This window comes from Dermacentor andersoni, chromosome 10 (assembly GCF_023375885.2).
Source record: "Dermacentor andersoni chromosome 10, qqDerAnde1_hic_scaffold, whole genome shotgun sequence".
Classification (NCBI taxonomy): domain Eukaryota; kingdom Metazoa; phylum Arthropoda; class Arachnida; order Ixodida; family Ixodidae; genus Dermacentor; species Dermacentor andersoni.
Window position 1 is genome coordinate 116451157 of NC_092823.1, and position 26299 is coordinate 116477455.

General features: G+C 42.9%; 1 protein-coding gene across 1 annotated transcript; it reads right to left on the reverse strand.

The window, feature by feature from the left end:
* Window positions 1-3142: 3142 nt before the first annotated feature.
* LOC126544799 (golgin subfamily A member 5-like) lies at window positions 3143-26161 on the reverse strand. Its single transcript, XM_050192273.3, has 15 exons — window positions 25930-26161; window positions 22252-22687; window positions 20057-20350; window positions 17437-17656; window positions 16491-16614; window positions 15376-15472; window positions 14478-14584; window positions 12593-12816; window positions 10579-10684; window positions 8526-8624; window positions 7731-7880; window positions 6017-6092; window positions 5077-5176; window positions 4577-4640; window positions 3143-3363 (listed from the first exon to the last, which is right to left on the reverse strand). Exons 2-15 carry the CDS (start codon window positions 22679-22681, stop codon window positions 3256-3258), a joined length of 2199 nt encoding a protein of 732 aa, XP_050048230.1. The 5' UTR covers window positions 22682-22687; window positions 25930-26161; the 3' UTR covers window positions 3143-3255.
* Between the last annotated feature and the right edge of the window lie 138 nt (window positions 26162-26299).

Sequence of the window (26299 nt, forward strand, 5' to 3'; positions counted from 1 at the left end):
GACACGGAGACGACCTAATAAAGTACATCTGAGGCACGTTACAACAAATAAGCTTCTGACACACCTTTGTTGTATCCAGTATTTGTTATAAGCATATATACCGTACATACTTTGTTGCAGTGCTAAAAGATTCGGCACGAGACGCACTGATGTATGTCTCTACGTCTTTTCATGCTGCAAGAAGTACGCTACCTTGCCAACTCGCCCAACTATCAATTCTGCTATATTTGTTGCATGCTGTGATGGGCAAGAAACTTTTTAGATTTTGTAGATCGTTATATCCGAGAACTTGTTATATCTGTGTTATATCTTAATCACATCAAGCGAGAGAAGAGCAAGTATGTATAACGACTATCACATTGAAATACTGCACACACACTTTGAACCAATTCCTAGTCAAGCAGTGGGAAGTTGATTATGATGCAGCAGATTAGGATCTGTGATGACTGATATCGTGTTTGAAGCACGTAGCACCCGTCCTCACTGGAATGTGGTCTAATTAATCAGATTAATTAACATGCTGGGAAGCACAGTTGCTAGCTAATGCAGAAGGTTTAGCGTGGCCCTAACGGTGCCTGGTAATAGTTGCACTGAAGTGATGGCCCTGGGCTAGTTTGGAAATGTCCAGTGAAAGCGATTTTATCCAGACGGGCCCAATTCAAGGAAACACTGTCTGCAGGTACTAGACAATCCATTGTTACTGCTGTGTGTTTGGCGAGGCTAAATGGACAATATGCAAGCTCCACATGTGCTCTTCGCACAAGTAATCCGACCTAATCAAGGTGGCAAAGCTTGGGCTAATATCGCCACTTGGCTGGGCTAGTTGCCCACCCAGAATCAAGTAAGGCGTTCGTGCGTGTATTAGTGCTCCCATCACTGTCTTCCATTCAAGATGGGTGTTTCGGGTTGTGCAGTGCTGTTAGCAGAACCTTGGCAATCTCCGTTTGGGCAAGTTTACGTTCTGCCTGATCCACACTGCTGTGAAAGTGTTTTTGGCATCCCTCATTCTGTCAGGCTATTGAGGATAGCCTTTACTGTGGGCTTCTCGGCTGTCACATAGAGATATGTTTACGGCATACCTGTTGACAACCGCCTGCGTTACCAACGCAGGTGCATTCGGGGGAGTGGGGGCACAGCTGGCCAGAAGCAATGGGCTGTGGCCGCGCCTTCTTCGATAATGCAGCTGGTTATCACGAAATGTAGCTGCAGGTAGCCACGGCCATGTGCTGAACCATGCTGGGGCCTTTACTGAGAACCATTGGTCAAGCCAAATGTTTTGGATTCTAATAAAAATTGCTAAACATTGACACATTCGCTGCAGTCGGACTCTGTTATCAAATATGCCAGGTGTACCAGAAAAGACCTAAGTATTTCATAAAGTGGATAAAGAGAAGTGGTGGTCGCAGCCCTAGTCAGTAGGTTCCAGCTGTGGCTACCATGACTACAGTCAGGCCTCTATATAACGAAAAAAAAATTATCACCGCTATTACAGTGTAACAAAATCTTTATATAGAATATAGGGTATAAGGAAGCAATTTTTGTGTCGGATGCCAGTTTGTTATAACGAGTTTAAACTAGAAGCAGCAGTCCCTACAGAGGTTGAATTTCCGGTGATATTTCTTGTGCCAGTGGACATTAGAAGACGAGTGATAATCACCGATGTGTTTAACCATTAAGTGCCTCCGTGACCAGTTCACATTAGGGAACATGTTAAAATTCAAGCCATTCAGTGCTAATGGCAAGTATGTATATCAGACACACTATAAAGAAAAAAATTATTTGAGCTCTATTAGTAAAGCTTTTGCGATACCGAAAAGGCCATCGTTACCTTGAGAAGAGGCTTGATAAACCAGAAAAGGTGCAAAATATGAAACATAGGTGGCGACACAGCCTTAAAGTTCCCACATCAGCTTGCCATGATGTCATGGATTTTGACAGTGTCTGCTCGAGGGCAGTTTTTTTATCGGTAAAAATAGAACTACATTGCATTTTTAATAATTAGCAAGTTTCGAGAGCTTTTACCGAGTCCCGACGCCTCCCCCCCCCCCCCCCCCCCAAAGAAAACGATACCTTGAAATCTACAATGTCGCACTGATATACCGGCACAGGGGTTGGGGCGCAAAACCTGAACAATGAAACTTTGACCTTCATTTGCTCCTGTAATAATGAACCTACTACAACAAAATTAACAATAGAGTCGACTTCCGTTAATTAGACCTTGATGAAACCGACAGAATTCATCTAATTATCCGGTGGGTCGAATTAAACATGATGCAGAAAAGAAAACCTAAGCAGGCTGCCGATTCATTTGGCAGTATTTGCCCGATTCTAAACACCCCAAATCAAATGCGCACCCACTTACTATGTGTCCGAAGTAGTAAACTAGCGTAGATGTGACATCAAAGCTCCTAAACAAAGTAGAAACCTAACGCTCGCCTGATTATTTAGTAAGAAATATGATTGCACAATGGCAGCCAATTTCCTAAAGTCAGCTTCGCCACACGACTTTTTTTTTTTTTATATTCAGCTTCTCTGCACTACATCCTTCTTATGCGGCAAAGCCTGTAAACGTTGCGTTGCGGTTATGTATCCGATTGCACCGCACAGGGAATTTCCAGCCCAATTTTCTTTAAAAAAGAAGTGCGCGTTGGGAACAGGTAAATATAATCTTTCTATCGCAGGCCGGAAATAATCGTTTTCAACGTAAGATGACATGCTCTTAATGTATTCACTGTCCCCTAAAGTCTGCTGAGACAGGCACTACCACAAGAGTGGTCGCCATTATGGTCACCATAGGGGCAAGGCGCGTGCATTCTGACCGGTCAAGTTCAAGTTATCTGGCGAAGGCCAATTTTAGGATCGAAATAAAAATTTGGGCTCACAGAAATGCGTAGGCGCCGGCCGTGACCTTTAACCGGGATCAAATTAACCGGAGTTGAACTAACGGCTGTCTGGTGTATCGATGCTTTAGAAGACTATTTTATTAGTCTAAACTAGTTTAGGGTTTCTCTTTGGTGTCCCTTTTACATATTTGAGCTCTGTGCATATGTTACACCAAAATTCAAAAATTAGATACGTGGAAAGCCTTTGCTTCAGACACTCTTGCAACCATGCAGCATCCAGACACACAATCACTCATTAGTTAACGAACATCCCGCTGCCCCCTCAACATTTATTTCTAAATTGAGAGCCTTAAGAAAAAGAAGTGCACGTCGTATAAACACAATGTACAGGGAAGACTTGGCTGGCCCACGGTCAGGTAAGATTCTTGGAGACTGCATTCGCCGTCTGCTTGATGTGTGGACCGTGGATCTCTGGCTCGTAGGTCAGCAACACGATCATGACCCAAAAGTGCATAAGGCCCTGTGGTAGTGCAAAATAAAAACGTGCACGAGTGTCAGGAATTCAACAAGTGTCACATTATGTGATGTGTATATTGCTCTACTAGCCTTGGATCGGTGTCCTTGTATAATGAGCAAGTTTATGTACTGGCACCAGTTAAGAATGGTAAAATTTTGCACAAATTCTGAGAACCACAGTGAAATCCAGAGTCGTAGCGTTTACTCACCGCAGTAGCGTAGTAGTTACGGCGTTGCACTGTTGAGCTTGATGTCACATCGGCCACATTTCGATGAGGGCGAAATGCAAGAACACTCATGTACTCAGACAGACGCACACGTTAGAGTAGCCAAGGTGGTCAAAATTAATCCGGAGTCCCCCACTACGACATGCCTCACAATGAGATCATGGTTTTGGCACCTAAGACCCTGTTTTATAGAGTTGGCTTTTCAAAGTGTACGTGACCAACACGTTACTGCACTCTTTTAAAAGACAGCTCTGGGAATTTTGCTAACGTTCTGAAATAGCGGCTCTATGGTACTGCAGCTGCTTCCGTGCTGTAAATATCAAGGTCATCATCATCATCATCATCAGCCTAGTTACGCCCACTGCAGGGCAAAGGCCTCTCCCATACTCCTCCAACTGCCCCGGTCATGTACTAATTGTGGCCATGTTGACCCTCCAAACTTCCTGATCTCATCCGCCCACCTAACTTTCTGTCGCCCACTGCTACGCTTCCCTTCCCTCGGAATCCAGTCCGTAACCCTTAATGACCATCGGTTATCTTCCCTCCTCATTACATGTCCTGCCCATGCCCGTTTCTTTTTCTTGATTTCAACTAAGATGTCATTAACGCGCATTTGTTCCCTCCCCCAATCTGCTCTTTTCTTATCCCTTAACATTACACCTATCATTCTTCTTTCCATAGCTCGTTGCGTCGTCCTCAATTTAAGTAGAACCCTTTTCGTAAGCCTCCAGGTTTCTGCCCCGTACGTGAGTACTCACGTACGGGGTGTTGCATAGGATTAAATAAGGTGTTGCATAGAATTAAAAGCATAACTACGCAGCTGATGGCCCTTCACTAGGCACCAATTCTGTTAGTCTAATGAAAACCACCCGTTATCAACTAGACTGCTAGAGTATCAGTTACCCATATTTTTGGGGACAAAATAAATGCTGAAAGCTAAACAGCAAAGCAAGACTGTAGTCTACTGCCTCTGTGTAAATCCTTTCTTACCATGTAGATGAGGATGAATATTCGGGCTAGTGGGTACCGCCTTAGAAATAATCCGGCACGTACGCTGTTAAAAGGGAAAAGAAAGAGAACTTATACAACAAATAAGAGGGCAATGAATATTGTCATTATTATTATTAGAGAAACAATTCAATTATATCAAAGCAAACTAGACAGTAACAATAGCTATATCCCATGCATACACTGTTTAAAGGCACAACAGCCAAAAACAAAGCCCCAGAAGCAGATCGTCAGGGCAGTCGTTAAAAGGGTGAAAGCTGTTCTCTTAACTGGCTTCGAGCTACACATAAGGCTACCATTGTAACAAATTAAAGCACAGTGACAAGTCACAGCAACAAGCCATCAAAAGCCAAGTGGAATAATAGTTACTATGGTCTACAGTGGCACCAAAGCTCTGGTCCGGTGGCTCTTTTATAACATTCTTTTGCCATTCTAACACAGGGAAATGTTGCGAGTGCAGGTACAGAGGTCCCACAACTTGCCTCAGGGAGTCGATGACTCCATACGCCCTCTTGACCTTCCGGGTCACGCTGCCATCGAAGGGAGATTCGACAAACATTCCTGGAAGCCGCGCCCTGGGATCTGTTGCGAGAGATGTGCGAGACGCTTTAACAACACCAGCCAGAACTCTCAGCACTGTCAAGCCACATCTAGAGTGTGGGTGGCAGGAATCACTCACCCGACTCATCGGCTGAAAGGACAACAGCATTGGGAGGACACAAAAGTTTGTGAGTCATTTGCAGCGACATAAACGTTTGGTCGAAGCACACGCAACATGGCTAACTATGCTGCATGCCCGTTTCCCATCGTTTGTTACGTTCACATCAGCATGCAAACACGTTACACCCAAATCTGCATACCAATGCGTGCCGTCGTGCGGTATACACGGCATGTCTCGTCGCCTGTGGTATGCGGTTATTGCGTAGTCTGCACAACAACCATCTCAGATTACTCAAAATGGGGTGTGAAGGCAAGATGATAACTTGATGAAGGAGCAGGCCTTCATGCAAAGTCCGAGATATAATCAGTGCTACAATATAAAATACACGCTCCCTCCTTCAGTGCTTCAATTGACAGAGATACCAAGAACAATCGGTATCTGCCTTATACAATATGGTTTATCTCATAAAAGATGTTACAATGGTCTTGAACCGAGAGAACTATATGTACAGTACAGTACACTCTTAAACAGAACACTTAATTAGTATTCATCAACCATCACTTTAACGTATAGTCGTCACAGGAAGAAAGCACCTGTTATGCATTAGGTCGGCCTATAATGGTGAATAATTATTACTGAAGCTTTCGTGTCAAAACTCAGCTGCAGTCAGTCCAAAAATACCAATCTGGTGTTCCTTTTCGCAGTGAACGATACTGTACTAGGCTCTTATGCACGAGGTTTTTTTTTTTTTTTTTACTTACACTCATCCGGCTGTCCAAATCCGGCTATTGCTGTGTGTGGTTTGGAGCTGTGAGTCTGAGATTCCTTCAGCTGACGCTGTTGGGTGACAAAGCAAACCATCAGTTTCAGTTACACGACGAAAAAGATCAGTCATTGACCAAAATTGTGAAATGCAATCATCCTCAGCTGCCCACTTCCGCCACAGGTTACATTGAAAGGTGCGAAGTTAGCTTCTCCTTTTTTTTTTTTTAATGAAAACATCAACTACACATTCCACACGACAACTAATGCGAATTTACAGCTTGTGTTAAATTCTTTACTCTGATTATGCAAGCTTTGCAAAACTCTCATTCAAACAATGCTGACATATTCTAAAGTCATGCACAAGATATTAAGTTTTTTTCTGATTTAAACGCAATGCTCACGTAAGTAAGGTTTCCTGAACAGAGGCCCAGCATATTATAACATCACCGGTTTATTATTACAGTTGAACTTTGATATAAGAATAATAGATAAAGCAAAGTAAATCTAAAATGTTTTTTAACGATGTCAGTGAAAAACAAAGAGATGCTTATAACAAATACTGGATATAACAAAGACATTTTCGAGCCAGATACGGCTCAGTCATAACGAGTTTTGACTATGTATTATGTATTGTTTGTATGAACAGAAATTTCAAAAGTTGCATGGAGCACACAGTGCAATTTGGCCTGCTCAAGTTGACTAATCACCTGAAGAGACGGGTGCTAATAGCACAACAAATCGCAATGTCCAGGTAGCAAACTAAAGAGGATTTATAAATTAGCTTTATAGTTACTCATTTACATGTTCCTTAGTGCAACTAACCTATGTGGAACAACATTAAGGGAGGCAACAAGCTCCCACCTAATGAAAAGTCAACGCTCAAGGACATTAATTTCACATGTGTTGCACACAATAGGTGGAACATTCCTTTTAATACGTTCTATTCAGTGGAACCTGTGGAGAACAAGATTAGTAATGTACTGATTGGCTTCAATTTTGCAACTGCGATATGTACCCTAAAGTGAATAATTCAAAAGTTGATCAATCATTTTTTTGTATAGCTACTAGGACATTGATAACTGGTCGTGTAAGTAATGTTGGCAGGCCCAGGTAGTCTGCCCCGAACAGGCCAAATTGTACTATATTCTCTTCAAGTACCAGTTATTTCTGTGCTCTAATATTTTACTTTCAACACATTTCTTGCATCTCCAGAATCAGAAAAAGCATGCAGCTGCAGTACGCATTAGAAAATTTTTTATCTTCAGTGAGTTCTCCAAAGTTTACTGAATGTGGACTCCATGCAAGAACTCTCTAAAGTAACGTCACATCCAAGGACATCAACTATTCCACACGTACAATACTTGGAAGTCTCCTATACAGCCACTTGAAAAATATGCCTGAACAAAGGGAACCCACTACACGACATACTGACACCAAGAGCAAACACCCAGTTATCTACATTAAAACTATAACCTAAACAATTCATGCATTAAAATTTGCAGAACATGCACATCCAATCAAAAGTCTTTCTAGATTCATATGACACACTTTAATTATCACTACATTCATAACAGCTTTTGCTTTTGATGCACTACCTTCGCATGCACAAGTGTGAGCATAGCACATAAAAGGGATATGCTTCATGTGATTTCTTCGAATGTGAAACAGAAAGACCCCCCAGTATTTGACCTAGAGAGGATGCATGGCTACCTCGAGTCTTTCCAGCTGGAGAACGAGCGAGTTCTTCTCAGTGCTCAGGGCTTCGACCAGGGTCTGCTTCTGGATGAGGCTCTCGGTGAGAGCATGTAGCCGGGCTTCCAGCTCTTCCTCACTAGTTGAGCTCATGGACTTGGTCATAATCTGCGATGGCAGTACGAACGCATTGTAGTATGAATGTGAAAATGTGCCTTCCATCTTTCATGTCTTGGAATTCTTTTCTAATGGCTTTTATACCTACTGTTCTTTTTCTAAACATTTCATGAAAGTACAAGTCGCAACAAGTCTGCATAAGGTACGCAGATTTGAATTAAGCAAAAGCCTTGTTAATTTTTATCTCCTAGGAGCAGCAAGAAACGTCAAATTAACGGGTTGTCAAACTTCTGAATATCCACAGAAAACCCACAGAAGAAATTTCGTACAAATATCAAGGATCATTAATGTACATCAGAGCCCAATGCAAGTATCGGATCACAGTGAAACCGTAGAGCAGTGTTTGCATGAAACTATGCATGGCACTCTTTGGCCATACCTGGCCCTTGCGCCATTAAACATCAAACATTCATTCATTGCATTGTTTGATCTGGGATATACCTCCTTGGATGCCATTCTTTATTTGTCATGCCTCCAATAACTTTAATTTCATGATGTCAATAGAAAGAGTGTAATGGTACAGGAGTTTAAATCAAACGGTAACATGTTCCAAAGTGACATAAATGAAAATCTTGCAGTCAGTCTGCCATAATTAGCTCTGTAGTGAAAGGAAAAAAAAACAGAAATGAAACCAGCCTGTTTCCGTAGCTTTTCCAGCTCCAATTCACGCTCACTGAGCCTCTGTTGCAGGGCTTCCTTGCTGCGTCGAAGCTCTTCTTTCAAGAACGCGATCTCCTGTAATGTTGAGAAGCGGGTTTGCAGTGGCATGAGCAATAGGGCTGTGCATTTACATCATAATTACTCGATGTTATTGCATACCTTTCTTTCTGGAAAAGTTCACTATAGAATTACGGCCATTTCGAATTTGAGCACAAAATAAATACTATAGTGACAGGCTATCATAAAGTTTCCATAATCCATTACAATCTGAATGTTGCTGCAGTGGCAACATTATGTTAGTGCCCGCTCCTTAAGTTAGTTAAGTTAACTTAACTACAGCTTAACTATAGTTAAGGTGCCGCAGTCCGCATTGCTTTTAGAGAGACACTTAAGGGAAGCAAAAGTCAGTTTAGACAGGTAACGTAATATTAAATACCAGAGCGTAGAAGAGGCATACATAGCACTGTGTATGTCTCTTCTACTTATCTCTTGTTTTTCACGCGCTAGTATTTGACGATCATGAGTAACTAACTAGACTGAATTTCAGCCCTAGTGAGGTGCGTACAGTCGAACGCCTCTATAACAAAGCGCTTGGGGCTTCCAAAATCATTCACTATGCAGGTCACTTTGTAGTCAAGGTCACGTACCACACAGCTCACAATAGAACCGGGACAGAATTATTTCTTGGTAACACAGGTCAGTTCGTTGTAGAGGCACTCGACCGTATGTTCTTTCAAAACTCTATATTCAATAATTTCATGCCCCCCCCCCCCCCCCCCGCCCCCAATACATTCATTACATTCTAAAATAAGATGAAGATGAATTTTATTTTTCTTAATTTCGTGCTTTGAAAACACCAGCACGTTAGTGTGACATGCCAGACTTTAAAGTTCTTTTTTTTTAGGCCATTCTGGCCTCATAAAAGTTCTTGAAACTTGTTAAGTCTTTGGCTTTTTTAGAATACATCATAGTACATATTTATTTATAAAAAAATTAACTAGGCTCTAAAAGATGGAGTCAAAATTTGTGACACCACGGGGACTTGGTGCAGAAATTTCCAAGGCAATGTTGTGTTGCTACTCATTTCATATTTACGTGTTTTCTGACATACCAAGCCCCTTCTCACAGTAAGGTGGGTTTTTTCTATTGTAGAAGGTTAACTTGCTAATACAGCCCAAAGGTTCTTTTCTCTTTAGTATCCCCTCAAGAAATGCGCCATCTCAAACGTCATAGACATCACTGAAGATGCTCTTTGGTGGTTGCTAGCGGTAACGAGGCCTCTGACAGTGACAGTGAGAAGTTCTCAGTGTACTGTAGCTCAGATACAATAAATCATAGAGTTAATATAACAAACTCTAAAAGAAAAGCTACCTATAGCGCTCATGGATTGAAATAAATAACCGCAAGGGCGCCGCCATGTTGCTACTCTGTGCAGGCACGCAGGCACAGGTGACGAGACGAGGTTCAGACGAGACTTGCAAGTCTCCATCAGTATGGTGGCGCCATCTAGTTCAGATGCCTGCAAATGCATTCTTTCACATACTGTAAGTTATACATCAACATTTTATAAATAGCCATCGGATTTTACTGAAAAATATCTGGTTTGACCTTTACACATTTTCTATATCTACATGCTACATGTATATGCTGTTTTTGCATCATATTTGGGATATTTGTAGCGTTACAAAAATGAGAGGTAGCAACGTGGCACCAGTATGTGCACGAGGTCTACAAAGTTCTGACAGTGCTTCAATTCAGTATGTTGTCTAGCCTGTCAGTAACGATTATTCAAAAATTGTCATCATCATCAGTCTACGCTCACTGCAAGATGAAGACCTCTCCCAGATATATTAATATAACGCTGTCTTGTGCTAGGTGACCCCATTTTATGCCTGTGAATTTCTTAATGTCAGCACACCACCTAATTCTCCACTGTCCTCAAACGTGCCTCCCTTCTCTTGGCACCCATTTTGTCACTTGGAAACTGTCAGCAGCCTCCGAAGGCACCAGCAAAAGGAGCTGCACTCACTTCTGTTGCCTGCCGCGCCTCGAGGTCGGCCTCCTGGCGCTGATGCCGCTCCTGTTTGAGCTCCTTCAGGAGGTCTCGCTGCTGCTCCTGCGAGGACTCCAGCTCCCTTTCCGATGGAAGAAGAGGTGGAGACGTACTTTCGTTAGTGACGCCAAAAACAGCAACAGTAAGAGAAGAGAGGAAACAACATTGAACAGTGATTTGCAGGAGGAATATCCTGCCAGCCCAGGCAAACAACTGCGCAAACAACCCATTAAACGTGGAGGTGCGAGCTACTGCAGAGAGGATGCACACGAAAGCTATATTCTTAGACAACTTTTTGTCAAAACGAAGGGAAAGGTATGGCAGCAAAGTGTGAAGAAGCAAGAGCGCTTCTGAAAAAATCCCACATTTTTCCACACCGGCTAAGTTTAGACCAGGGTAGAGAAAACAAACACCTTATTTGCAGAAGGGTTGAAAATTGGTCTTGTTAGTATACACTGAAACTCTTGCAGGAGCGCTAAATGAGGGGACAAGAACAACACATTTGCAGCAGGCAAATCAGACAAAACACCACCGAGCGTTAAATATTAGTTATTCTTTTACTTTCCTCTTCAGTGTCTTGGCAAGCGCAAAACCATTGTACCTGAAACCTACGTTGATTAGCTTTCCTTTCACTGTCACTGAAAGTTGCCCTTTAGTACAGTGGTCCAGTTAAGTTCGTTACGAGCAGGGACGCTGCTTGGACCGTGTTACAGATAAGTTTGCTTGTAAGCAAACAACCCCTCTACAGCCTGCCAAGCTTTTATGTCTGTGACGTGGCAGCAACTGACCAAGGTGAATGTAGAGGCCACATGGAACAAAAGACCATCATATAGAGCGATTCGTTGTCACAAGTATACATTATTCTTGTGAAGCCCTTTTGCCAATGCATCCTTCGTAGGCATGTGCGAATATTCAATGTTTACTTCGGCTAAAATTTCAGTGTTCAAAGTTTACAAAGTACTTGAAACAAATGTATATACATATTTTTCTGCACATAATCTACACCCTCAATTACAACACCTGAGAAAGAAAAAAAAAAAAGAAGGTCCATGCATATAACCCTGGATATAACTGTAACAATGGTCGAATCTTCGTAAAAACAGTCTCCATTCACAAGTACATGAATCATGCAAGTCATATCTTGAGACAGCCGCTCCGTTGCCCCACCTCTTCGGCAACGCTGATGGCGGAGACCTTTGGCCTAAAGATGGTTGCACAGCATCACAGACCTTGCTGCCATGATTCCACACCTCAAGTTGAAATTTGCATATAAATTACATGGCAATTTATTTGCTAAATTTATTTAAAAATTTTGTCTCTGTGCTTGCAGAATGAAACATCTTAAGCTCGCTTGTAGACAGAAAGCATCAAGCTCAATTTGCATGACACAGCACAAACTGCCAGTGCCACAAGACAAGGTTGCACTTCACAGCATCGCGATGATGCACGATGGGTGAATGAAAAACGATACCGTCGGAATATTCCTTTGCAGCGACTGAAATAACGTATAACTACACTTCGTTACACTGAGGTTCTGAATACAAGGCACTCTATGGACATGAAGTCCTAAAACGTTAATTACTCTGTTATATTGAGAATATCGTTATACTGAAGTTTGTTTTATCGAGGTTTAGCTGTACTACATCCAAGAATGATGCACTTTATGATATCACAGGTGCATCCTCGCACAATACCAGAAACATAAGCCACGCAGTGAAAGCAAGTGAAACTCTCGTGGTAATATACTGTCATTCTTGCCCTCTTTGCTAAGGCGACTTTAAATAGAATGCTGCACAAGTCACTGCAGTTTAGTTCTCTTCAAGCAATGACGAAATAAACATTTCTTACGTAGTTCCTTAACAAGTATCGCCAGCCCAGTTGCCTTGCCGTGACCACAACACATTATTTACACCTTTCTGTGTGTTTTGTTGCCTTTGGTGCAGATAGATAGAGGTGCGGCTCGGCAAACAGCTGAAGTTGCACTACTCACCTGCGCAGGGAGCTCTCTTGTTCATGCAGCTCAGCTGAGAGGGAGTCTGCATGGGCTTGCGTCTTTCTCAACTCGTTACGGAGGTGCTCGCACTCCTGCGTCATGGCCTCCAGCTCGGCTGCGGAGGCAGCGTTGAAGCGGCTGCCGTCGACTTCCGAGCCGTCCAGAGCCGACCCACTCGCATTGGCCGCATCTTTCAGGCTTGCAATCAGCTTCTCCTTTGACTATTCACAAAGAAGGGAAAAAGAAACAGGGGGGTGAGGACTACTGTTGAACCCTTCAATGACGAAATCAGTGGGAAAAGCACAAACACGTTGTTGCCAATTGAGATAGGACACTGTGTGTGTCGCTTCACTGCCAAAATTTCGTTTACCTAATTTGGCAAGCTGTGCTTGAGGCTATAGAGCCACACTGCTGACGGCACAAAGTGTGCCCCATGCGTAGGTCAGCAATGGCGGCATTACCATGGAGCGGTATTCTTGGTCGATCTCTTTGGAAGATATGATCGCCTTCACGAGATTTTGCAAAACTCTGCACAGGACGCCAAGAAACTGCATTCCATGCACGCAACAGCATCCATCCAGTGCACACTATTGCCTGTAGCACCAATGCATCCATTACAGAGCGCGAAAGTGATTGTATCTTTTAACCCCGACAACGATGAAATGAGAATACAGCCTCTTCGCAAAAAACTGTGTCCAATGAAGCTGAATCTGCATGCAATGGCATTGGGTGGTACCGAAATCGGCGGTTCTTGAAGCAGGGGACACAGATTTTCGGACAACCACTACTGGGGTCACAATACGGCCCCAGTTCTCAATCACGGCCGGAGGCGTAGCAGCCCATTCTGCGGCTGCCATCTCAGACACCATAAACAAACCCACATTGGCGGGACGTGAATTTCCTTGTTCTTGTGTGCTTTTCTCATCAAGCCACAGATTATGCATTGTGCTAGGTATGCAAAAACTGTCGTCACATGTAAGTACAGGGATGCAGCCATGCCAATTAAAACAGGAGAACAACAAACAAGATGGCAGTCACAATGTGTCTCCAGCACGCGCAATTGCTTCCAACGCTTTGTCGTTTACGTAAACAAAAAAATGGTGGAAGCCTCGCAAGCATGCTGCGACAGTATTTTATGCAATTTAAATGGGGAGAAAACACATTTGAACAGTTTTTGTACTGTGTTAGCATTACATGGGAAGATAATATAGGATCTAATGTTCCGGAAGATTTTGTTGATGCGAGACTGCAGTCAAGTGACGTTTCGTTTTTGAGGGATAAAAAATGCATTGAAACCTATGGGCGTTTGCGGATAATACACAAATATTTAATTGAGGAGAGAATTTCATTCTCTCAGGCTTTTTGTGATCGCAGGGTTCGACTGTATAGCCATTTTCCTCATTTGCATAACCCTATCTCTTTGACACCGACCATGCAATTCACTGTAAATAAATGGGAGTGTGTGACTCTCAAATGAGCACCACAATCTGTCATCATCAGCTCACTTTTTAACACCAGCGCAGTTTGCTGTGTTTACTGTCTGCCATCTTGCAACCTAATCCCCTGGACAGTGAAATGAATTAAAATAAATGTCTCAGCAGTACACAACACCAGAAGGCGATTTGATTTTTTCATTGCCTTAATAATTGATCAATTCACTCATCTACATCTTTCCTTAGCTTACTAATTTATCAATTGGCTCATTGGTTTACTGACTGACTTGCTGATTTATCAAATAAGTGATTGGTTAATTGACTGACTTATTGATTTACCAACTGACCCACTGATCTACCAATCGATTGATTTGTCGATTTTAATTGCTCAAAGCAACACACGGGTAGAGAAGGTTAGCCAATCAATTTCTTCACAAGCATTTGCTTACCTGAAGAATTCTCTGTGCTTTCTGCTTGTAATCAGCGAGTTCTTGGCGTGCCAGTTCCAAACTGCTACGTAGCGAAGACACTTGGCTGCCCGACTCCTTTGCATGCGCTGTTTTACAAACAAAGAAGGAAAGAGTGGTTAACGAATAATTTAATAGCTATGAATAAATCTTTGGACTGAGCTAGCTTTTTTTTTTGTTCATTCAAGAATGAACTAAAGAATGAACTAATAATAAAAAACGCTCAGCCTTACAACATCTGCGAACCTTCACTGCACAGAAAGCCTAAAGATATGTGAAAGTGCTTCGTGTAAGATTTGACGTCACAATAACGTCGACAGCGTAGCATGAAAACATTTAATATTCAGTGGATGCCCCGAGATAGGAGAAAAGATACGATCTTGGAACAAGTTCATGTGATGGACGGGCAACATTGCGAAAAAGTCATGAACACTGGGCCAAGATTGTGTAGAAGAAAAAGCATGAGAATTCCTATGCTGGCAAAAAGGAAAAGTGTGACGAAGGTTGAGCCAGGATGACAGCCCAAGTAAAGGGGCCAAAGAGTGTACCCTGTCAATGAACATCTCAAAAGAAATAAAATGAAAGAAAGAAATACAAGCTCAGGAAGGAACAGATAAATGGTAGCGCGAGAAAGAGAGAGCATAAAAATATTGAAACATGCTGCAAAGTTGCAAAGAGCGCATTCGGGCAGGCGGGGCAATAACAATGCCGTCCCATTCCAAACGCACTGTTGCACACTTAATCATGCACGACTAACGCAAGCAGGTTCACACACAGGAAAGAGGCACAGTGGTGTTAGAAGACAAAATAAATCAGAGTTGTCGACAAAGTGGCAAATGTCCACATGTATGTAGTCGCGAGATTAGAGCGGACACCCTACCCTTGTGTTCGGCAAGCTGCTTCTGAGCCAGTGTCAAGCTCTCGGACAGGTTGGAGACTTCTTCCTCCATCTTCAGCTGCCTCTGCATAAATTCAGCCTGAAAAAAAGGACATGACAATGGCAATGAAGCTGGTAATCTTTATGACACCACACCTTTAAAACTGCTAAAGTATGCTAGGATGGTAATACTTGTGTCTCAGGGATGAATTTAACGACATTAACTGCAAACGGCGAATGCCATTTGTGCGCCGTTATATTTAATTCAGCACAACAACGACAGATGCTGCACACTAAGGACGTCTTCTTCTATTCACCTAGAGATCTCTGTGATCTCTTTATTCCTGGCAACATTTTAGTTCCACAGCCAGCACGCAGTTAAATCTCAATCTAACGAACACAGATACAACAGCTTGATGAACGTAGCGAAGTCTAAAATTTGGTAGGCTATGAACATATATGCGATGAATGACACTGCAAATTGCATGTTCATAACTCAGCGTTGTTTACGTGTCACGTATCGACACTGCCAGCTGCCAACGAGCGATCAATATCAACAGGAGACCCTTCGGTGGCCTGTCATAGCCATAAAACTTGTGCTTTGTTTGCATACTCCCAACTGCGATTTTCTTTTTTCTGATATTGGTGTGCACAATTAAAACAAACATCAGATATAACGAAGGTTATTAATGCGTTAGCATTAGGAGTGTCAAAGTGTATGTGTGTGAAGTGTGGGAAACCGGTCATGCAACAGAGGCATGTGTGTGTGTGTATATGTATGTATGTATGTATATATATATATATATATATTTGTGCTCTGGACCACCATTAGGTGCAATTTGCTTCTCAAAGAGGCAGAACATGTGTCGAGTGGGCTCCTTGAACAACATGTTGCAAAGTGGCAAACACGGTTGAAATCATGGATACAGGACCTCAAAGAGGTGCGACGCAATGCTAACGCATTTCTCTCATATTGACCACTAAATCGTCACTACAATTTTATTTGTGATGGATGCGACTGCATTGCAAGATCCGACTGCATTACACAACAACAGTGCAAATTAGGCTTTGTAATGAGCATGCCCTGTGCCCACAGAGCTGCAAGCCAAACTCTGCACCTGAGCATGCCGGTGGTTCTCTTGCTCCTTCCGGAGGGCCTCTTCCATCTGAGCCAACTTGTCGCGCAAGGTCTCGACAGTCTTGCCCTGGACTTGGGACAAGTCCGTTTGGTCCCTCGTCAGCCTGCAACACAGTGTGAATGAATGAATGGAGACATTATTGTTCTAGAAGGTGCCACTATGCTTAGAAACCCTCAGTCCAAAGCTTTATTGGTTAAGTTTTTCAAGCAATTCAGAATGCAATCTACCAAGTTGCATTCGCAAATGCTAGTTCTTGGTGAGAGAGAGTAAAAAAAGACCTTAATGATAATTTCATCATCATCAACATTTATGTTCACTGCAGGATGAAGGCTGCTCCCAGTGATATACAATCATCGCTGTCTTGCACCAGCTGACCCCACTTTATCACCCGGAAATTTTCTAATTTCTAAGTGACATGATGCCGTCATGTAGAAGTCCACCTCTATTATTGTTTCTGACAAAATTTTACATCATGTGTTCAAATAGCTAGATGGGTACTTTCCAACTCTGCTAGACATAAAATAGTTGATGTTCTCATATGTGACATTCCTGAAGAGAATTCTTGCATGACATTGCGTACACTTCCGAAAAACTCACGGAACAATAGAAAATTCCTCATCTGTTCCACTGCAGTACTCTTTTAACGACCTGAAAATGCAAGAAATGTGGTGAAACTAGACTTTCGATGAATAGAACTGCAGCCTGACACGGGTAAGTGAATGAGAGGTGACAAACAAAAACAGGTGAAACTGTAGTGTCGTCCAGCTTTGTGACAGCAGCCTCCTGTATTTGCTCCAGCTTGCCTGGCGCTAACTCCAATTGCGTCTTACGCGTGCACAGTGTAAGCAACGCTTTTTCTCTGGAGCAACAGTACGTTTCGGGCCCCTATTATATTCTGAAATTCTCAAAAAAAAAAAACACGCACCTCTGGTTTTCGCTTCTGAGGTCGTCCACCAGTCGCCGCTTGGCGGTCAGCTCTTGGTCTGCTTCCTGGAGCCGGACACGCAGCACAGCCAGCTGCGAGTCCTTGGCCTCCAGGGCCGACGAGAGGTCACGCTCGCGTGCCTGCAGTTCACGAAATGCCGAGTCGCTGGCCGACACCTGGCTAGACCAGTGGTCGAGGCGGTTGTGGAGGCGCTGCTTCTCTGCGAACATGACCCGAAGAACGAGGTGCCCCCTTTCAGTCTCAAGACACAGATCACCAAACTGAAAATTTTTCTGTCTCTGGGCTTCATTGATTCATGGTGCCTTAATGTGACCAAGACACACAGGGGGCTTTATCTTAAATTTGTTTCGAAGGTAGTTTGCATGCATTTCTTTTGATGACATAGGAAAGCTGCCACCCATAACTCTGCAAGCACCCATCACGTGCGCTCCAATTTTTATCAGTTCGCAAAAAACATGCAGATGAATGAGAAGTAAAATGTACAAATCAACGCATTCTTCCACATAGTACCAAAAAAACAATAACAAAAAACTGGAAAGAATGCTATGAACTGTGCGATCAGCAGTGGAAAGGAAAATAAGATGCAAAAAATATACAAGGTGGAAGTGAAGACTTTGACAGGGACCATGGTAGCTAATATTTGTGACGGTCCATTGGCAGATTGGCGCCTTCCAGCATTCTTGTTTTTTTGTATATTCTATTATACATTAAGAGGAAAAGTGGAGTAGAACATGTCACATAATGCACAGGACAGATAACCGAAAGTCTATAGTATAGTAGCAGAATGGGTGCCATAGGAAGGAAATTATAGTAAAGGGTGGCCAAGGGGTACATAAAATACAAGAATATTTTCATGCAGGGGATTCAGTTTAAGTAATACAGGACTGGGGTACTAACAGAACTTTGCTGGGAGATGGCTTGATCCTACAGCGGACTCACATAGGCTACTGCTAGTAATGATCATGACTTTACTTAGAACAACAAAACACTTGCATTCCTCTGTCCACTGAAAGACCTCATATGTACTTAAACGGAACACCTAGCTGGTAATAAAGCCAACATAACTGAACCACTTCTACTTTATCAAAAGTCAAGGATGGTTCACAGGATGCATTAGGCTGACATCTATGCCTTCAGATATAGCCTGCATGCATCTTGTGTACTATGTTTTATACTTAGCAGGCAACATTGTGGAAGGTACACTAGTAGTGAGGTCATATACATCTTCAAGTGTTCTTGCAGGGTTGTTGTTTGGGATCTGCGGTGCTTTCTGCAGAATAACTACTTTACGTACTATGACTGCAACTTGTGGTTGCAAGATTACATCGAATCATGCATTACTTGTGCCCTTCTGTGTTTCTGGTACGCGACATATGTTTCGGTTGCAAACTCAAACAGGACGCTGTAGCCACATAAGGGTGTCATTCCGTTCATTCGGTGGTAAATATGATCCCATCTGGGATGTCACCCATGTAATAATTACATCACATTTTGCAATACGGTTGACTTCCATTAATTCGACCCTGATTGGACTGACGAAACTATCTGGCAGGTTGTATTAGACAAGATGCACAAAAAACGCCAAAACACGCTGCCAATTCATTTGGCAGTATTTGCCCCAATTTTAACATGCCCCCAAATCAAACGCACGCATGCCTGCTTTCTATGTGTCCGAAGTAAAAAAACTAACGTAGAAATTACATTCAAGTCATGAAACCTAAACAAAGTAGAAACCTAATGCACACCTGATTTCTTGGCAAGGAAAATGGGCAACGTTCTAATATGTGTTGCATGATGGCGGCCAACTTACTAAAGTCAGCTTTGCTGCACAGCCACTTCTTTACAGTCAGCTTCGCCACAACACATCAACATACAGTAAAGCATATGAACATCGTAAATGCTGTTCTGGTTTCGTATTCGACTGCACCGCGCACAAAGTTTTCAGCCCAACCATCTTGGAAAAAAAATTGACGCGTGCTAGAATCAGTCATTGTAAGCTACCATTATTGCTTGAAAATGTTCCTAGGGCAGGCCAAAAATAGGCATTTTTGGGAAGATAAGAAAAAAGTGTGTTCAATGATGTCCCCTAAACTCTGCCAAGACATATCACTAAAGGGGTCACTATTGTGCTCACCATAACAGTCATGTGTATGTGGCCAATTTAGGATCAATATAACAAAAGCTTGAGCCCATAAAAATGCATGGGCGCAGACCCAGACCTTTGGTTAAGATGAAACTAACCGAAAAATTTAGTTATCCATAGCTGAATTAACAGAAATCTACAATATACAAGCACAAGGCTTAATTTTACATCGAATTAGATGATGCCTACCTATAGCCTTCTTTCACATAGGATGCATTACTTTTGGTCATGACTGCAAGCAGTGAGAGAGCCTTTTTATCTTTCATAGCTATGTACGAAACTAAGTATAACTCAGTGGTAATTGGCTGTCAAACACTAACTGCAAGTTTTCTTAACAATGCACTGTACTGCACACTTCACATGAATGAACCTTCACTTGAGTGCACAGTTTCTTGGTGTCCATCAAGGTTCTTCAGGCAGAGTTTTCCTGCAAAACATGGGGGAAGAAAAACTTACCTGCGTCAGCATTCTTGACCCTCTGCAGAACCGATGCCATCTCTTGGTTCAGTGTGGACACTTCCTTCCGAAGCATTCTGTTTTCTTCTGCGAGGCTGTCTTGTACCGCTTCGGGCGCATCGCTTTTCGTGGAGGATGCAGATGTTTGGAGTTCCTCGTGTTGAATCGAAGCTCTCCGCGAACTTGGGGCTGTTTGATCTGCAGCCAACGATGTGCTTGCTTCTCCATGGGCTGTCGTCGTCGTTGCACTGGCTTCTGGCAAAATTACTGCTTCCGTTTGCAACACTGTTTCATCTGTGAGGAATGTTTGGGGAGAAAGGTATGGCCAAACATTATTATAATAAGAGCATGGGTCATGAAATATCTTATTTGTCTCTCTTTTTCTTTCGTCCTGCAGGTTGGCATTGTACAGTAATGAGCATGCAGAGTGCAGTGTCGCAATTTGCTAGTGTGAGTGCATCTAGAATAAATTTCATTACTATTGTTTGCGTTGCAAGGATGATGCATCCGGTAAACTTGATTTAAATGTTCTTCCCATTGCTGTCTGCAATGCAGAGGAACAAGGTCTCTTAAGGCGACGTATCATCTTCAACCTCAACTCCCTGGTGGGAGTATTGTACTGAGCAAGCTCAGTGGTGTAAACTTCTTGTAATCTTCTGTCTAAATCCAGGAGTGCAGATTTTTGGGCTAGTTGGTTCGTTGCATCAGTCGAAGTCATAACGCTGGATTGTCACGGACAAGACTAAGTCCTGTCGTCTTTCTTGTCCGTGTCAATCCAGCGCTATGACTTCGATTTCTCTGTAAAATTATTATTATTATTATTATTATTATTATTTAATTTCATGCTGTCAATTGTGTTCAAGCTGTCTTTGCAACAACCTGTATATATTCCATTTAAAGAGCACAGAACCAGTTGTCATGTTGTTAATTCAGCTTTTTTTGCTAACCTCCCTCCATCACATGAACAGCAATAATTCCATTACTATAATTTTTCCGAAGTCCCTTCACAAAAATTGCAACCTCTAGGACTTACAGTAAGGTGCAATAAACATGCGGAAAGTATCCAAACTACTTGAAGCAAATCAAAATCGAATCAAGTCGCAGGGTCTGATGTTCCACAGCAACACGTTCCACAAGAACACACAGAAGCCAAACTATTAGAATCCGTTTTATATACATTTACTGAAGCCACGACCTTCGTCACTCCACTGCTGTGGATGGCGTCAACAATTTAGGGCTTCTTGCCCTAAGTGAACTGTTAGCACTTAGAAATTCCCACACCTTGCTGCACTACAGATTGGCGTCAAGATACCACACAGAGAATCAGAAAGAAAAAAAAGAAAGAGAAACTACATTAAGAGTAAAAAAAAAACACCAGTATCAATATATATCTAAACCACACTCCCACTCATATTTGGCAAACAGGCCCCATATCATTCATTCGACAGAAAAGGGTTACTAGTACTAGCAGGAATAGTAAAGGTAATACCTACTAGTGAAGGCTAAACTAGCTTTTTTTCTTAATTTTGTGCCTCATAGCCAGTAGATCTGTGCTGGTACTATACCCCAGTACTTCAGCCCAGTACATCAGCATGATACCACAAATTTCAACGTGTTTTCTTGTACTAGGGCTGTTTTGGCACAAGAAAAGCTCTTGAAACTTGCTAGGTTGATAAAAAGAAAAGACTTCTTGGCCTAGCTCGTATATTTGCTCGGACACATATTTGCCGCTAATAGGACACGTGCAAAAAACTCACCTATGCCATTGCAAAAATGTCTTTCTTTCTGTGTGCGTGTGTGTGTGTGCCCGTTTTGTGGAATATATGTGTTTTTGCTATGTTGAGCCTCTAGTTCTTTGAGAACACTATGCATTTCATATTCTTCAAAAATTGTGACCGTTATGTGAAGCAATTAACTGAAATTTAAGACGTGGAACTGATAATCACAACTAGGTATGAGCAGAGACAGTCACAACCCATGACGTCATGACGAGATGGTACAAAGGCTTCAGAAAGGCACTGTCACCCGGTTTTCGTTTTACCAAGCCTCTACTCATGGTGCGAGTGTCCGCTTTGCTATTGAAGAAGCAAAATTTAATACTACAGCACAACTCCATATTCATCCTTAATGTCCTAATAAGGAGCTGTGAGGTCAAACAAGCAGCAGAACTGCACCTTCTGGCAAAGGGCGCTTACCTTGGACCTTTGACAAAGAGCTTTCACCGACTCCAGCAACGTCTCCTGCTTCGGTCAATGATTCCGGGGCAATTTTCAGCTGAGACGAACTACGTTTCGGAGCTTGTGGCGCAGGCTCCGGGCTGTTTAAATACTCCAGCAGCTTCTCGTCACTGGCCTGCTTTTCGACTCGCTTTGGCTTGACGCTGGTCGAGCTTGCGGCTAGGGAGAGGCCTCTGGACGGCTTTGGACTTCGCGAGAACCCGCCAGACACTGGCGGAGAGGCACTGGATGGCTCGGGCTGAGGACTCCTACCGGGGCTCTTTGTGTATGACATGAAGCTGGTCTTGGCATTGGGCAAGAGTGGTTTCTGAAGTGCCGACGCGGCGGTCTGGTCGACCTTGGTGAGAAGGTCTTCCGCCCGGCTCGCAATGTCACTGAACCACGACATTACTTCCTGTGGAGAGGAGAAAAAATCATTTAATTCTAGGTTATTACGTGTCAAAACCACGATATCATTGTGAGGCACACCGTAGTTGGGGGAGGGACTCCGATTTAATTTTGACCGCTGGGTTTCTTTAACGTGCACCGAAATCTAAGTATACAAGCGTTTTTGCATTTAGCGCCAATTTATATGCAGCCACTGTGGCCAGGATAGAAGCCACGACATTGAGCTCAGCTGCACAACGACATAGCCACAAGGCTGGAGTGGAGAGCAACATTGATAAATTAAGAGGATGTGAACATGGGAGAGTTGGTATTTTATAGTAAATTTGCAAAAACATGTTACAAACAGGACAAAGGCAAAGAAACAAGTACAATGAAACACAAGCGCCATCATGTTTCTTGAACTTGATTCTTTGCCCTTGTCCCCGCTTATATATATATATATATATAAACGGGAAGAAAGGGGGTTAACCGAGGGGCCCGATTTTTATTAGGCATATCATGAGAAGCCAACAAACACTGACACCAAAGACAACATAGGGGAAATTACTTGTGCTTCAATCACAAGTAATTTCCCCTATGTTGTCTTTGGTGTCAGTGTTTGTTGGCTTCTCATGATATGACTATATATATATATATATATGTATATATATATATATATGACACTACATGATATGGCCTGGATAGGTGTGTCTGGATATGTTATATGCTGCCATCAAGAGATGGCACCACCAGCATATATATGCGTCTTTTTTTTTTTTTTTAACACAGTCGCTTTGAGTTCGTGACTGGCTTGGAGTAAGCATGTAACACGTGACACAACACTGGCCAACATTACAGCTGAGATGCGGCTCTTTTTGGTCGTCCTGGGCCCTTAGTCTTAAAACCCCATACATCATCATCATCACACCTAGGATATAACGAGCAAGAAGAATATGGGAAACTGGAGGGTCTCTTCACTTCCCCCATTCTGCTTGCTCATTACACTGTGACATCCTCCACTTTGGCAGCCTTGATGGGGAGTGCTTACTGGCCAGCTTCTTGCTGCCTAGTTTATGTACCATGTGCCTCCTGCGGTTGAAAAATTCGCAGCCAAGGCTGCGAGTGCCACTGGCTAACACTTCTAGGGCTATGTCTAGTACACATGCATAAATACTGTAGAAAGGTCAGTATACCAACTCTAGAGGATGAAATGCTGGGTGAAACAAGTGGCAACTACAAAGGTGATGCTGTGTTGCTATGTCTACTTTTCGTAACGCTAGAGATAATCAAAATATGATGCAAAAGCACGCATTTACAAGTAGCACGTACATATGAACAATGTGTAAAGTTCATTCCACATGTTTTTCACAAATATTTGACGGTATTTGAAAACTCTTGGTGTACTATTTAGGGTGAGTGAAAGGGTCTGTTTGCAGATGCTTGAACTAGATGGCACCACCATACTGAGGGAGTCTCAGGATTGCATTGATTGCGCACTTTGTCTGAATAGCATCTACGCTTCTGCGCATACATGCCTGCACACAGTAGCAACATGGTGGCGGGCTTGTAGTTACCAATTTCTATGCATGGGCGCTATGGAGAGCTTTGCCTCTAGAGTAGGTTATATTAACTCCATGGTAGAAAGTGGACTGGAGTCCACTTTCTACTATTACGACAGCCAAATGGTAGAGCATCGGCTACATAATGCGAAAGATGTGAATCCAGCTGCCACCTGCAGCAAGTTATCTTTTTGTCCATTTTCATTTCCCTTTTCCTTATTATTCCTTTACTACTCGTATTGAAAAAAAACAGTTAATTTCTTCAATGCTTTCCTTGGCTTAACACGTTCACTGCGACAGCACTTCTTGAAGTCTCGATTCCTATGCGTCAAGACCACCGTGGTCAAGATCCACCAGTGGGTCACTTGCCATGTTGCGTTGTGATCCACCAGTGAGTCACCAGGGAGTTGTGCTCCTTCGGAATTTCCTCAAGGTGCAGAGAGATGGTGCCACAGTGCATCACATCAGAAACAACTCTTCTACTCCTTTAATTTTTAGTAAAGATGTTGCTTTCGCACTGCAGGAAAGCTCAGGACAGCTGCACGGCGAGAATAACTGCGGTGACCATGCAGTAAACATGTTAATTTGTTGTCTGTTGGTTTCGCGTAGTTGTACTATAAACTGTACGAGACGGCTAGATGAGACCACCAGAGGTTCTCGAATGTGCCCTGAAGTCTTGGTACTTGGCTGTTTTAAAAATATTCTATCCTCCAATCCCTGAATGCTCCGGATATGTCATCATTTGTCTATGATTGGCAGAATTGTATTACTACAAATGACATCATAACTACGTCATGCAAAACTGCCAATGTTGCTACTTCAATAAAAAACGTGCCCACCATTGCATCCTTGCAAGGTCATTTACTTTTCGCAGTACCAGGTTACCATCTGGCAGTAACAAGATGCTATCGTAACCGTAAACAAAATTATGGACACTTCTCAGACGAACAGAGCCTAAACAAATCCTGCGCGCTGTAAACTACGTCTGTAAACGTACGTCTGGTTGGGGCTAAGTGAAACGACGTAATCGCAGCAAGTTCTCCTTTCGCCTTTTGCAAAAAACTTTATCTGCCCGAAACAAAATGTTCGTCGCGGACACGAGTCGTGAACGTGATGCGAAAGTGTCAAATTTCTCGACGTTCACGATACGTGTAGTTTATAAAAGCATTACCGGCGCCTTCACACAAAATAAACGCACGCCATACAGCACGTACGTATCAACAATGTTCTCGTTAAACGTACGCGATTGGCAAATGAATGGGCTAACTGCCACGAACCCGCGCACGCGCAAACAGCGTCATTCCGCAATTACATACTTCCTTTAGCGTTGACAGGGCGCGTATATATGTCGAACAGCCAACACACCAGAAAGTCAACGCTATTTGACGCTAACGTCTCATTGCTCTGCAGTGTTTCACGAGAAGGCGACGCTCAAATTGATCTTTTTCCTGTAACACAAGTACTCTTGCCCGCAGCACGACCGCCCGCAGCTAGTACAAGCTTAGAAAAGTCGTCGCACCGATCAACAGCGGCGTTGACACCGGTTTCAAAGATTTATCGCCGTCACGATCGTCCAACAAATTGCGTCAAGCTTCAACGGCAACAATCAACGAACCAGAAACCATCGCTGTATTACGATGACCAAGAGAACCAAGAAAATGTAGGCGTGGACGAACTGTAAACAAGCCGTGCGGTGAAATGTCGCGCTTACCCGGGTGGGAAATGAATGTCGGGGGACTTCGTTATCCTTGACCCGATCCCTCGACGCTTGGCACGGTTGTGCCAAGAAACACTCGACGTCACTATCGTGAAATATCCGCGCCGAGATAACGCGGTAACATTGTTTAATGCAACGTAGTTGTCATTCGCAACCGCACAGTCTCCGATGAATGCTCTCGGTTCAGTTTCCGATACCGAGAAGCAGGAACAAACCTCTTACGTGTCGCCTCGCAAGTTTCGAAGTGATATAAATCGCTTCGAGAAAGATAAGTAAAAACAACAAATGTAAACAAAGTGCTATCCGTGCTCTCAAATTCTTTTTCTATTACCAAGAGGCGAACAAAGTTGCCTTTTCTTTCATT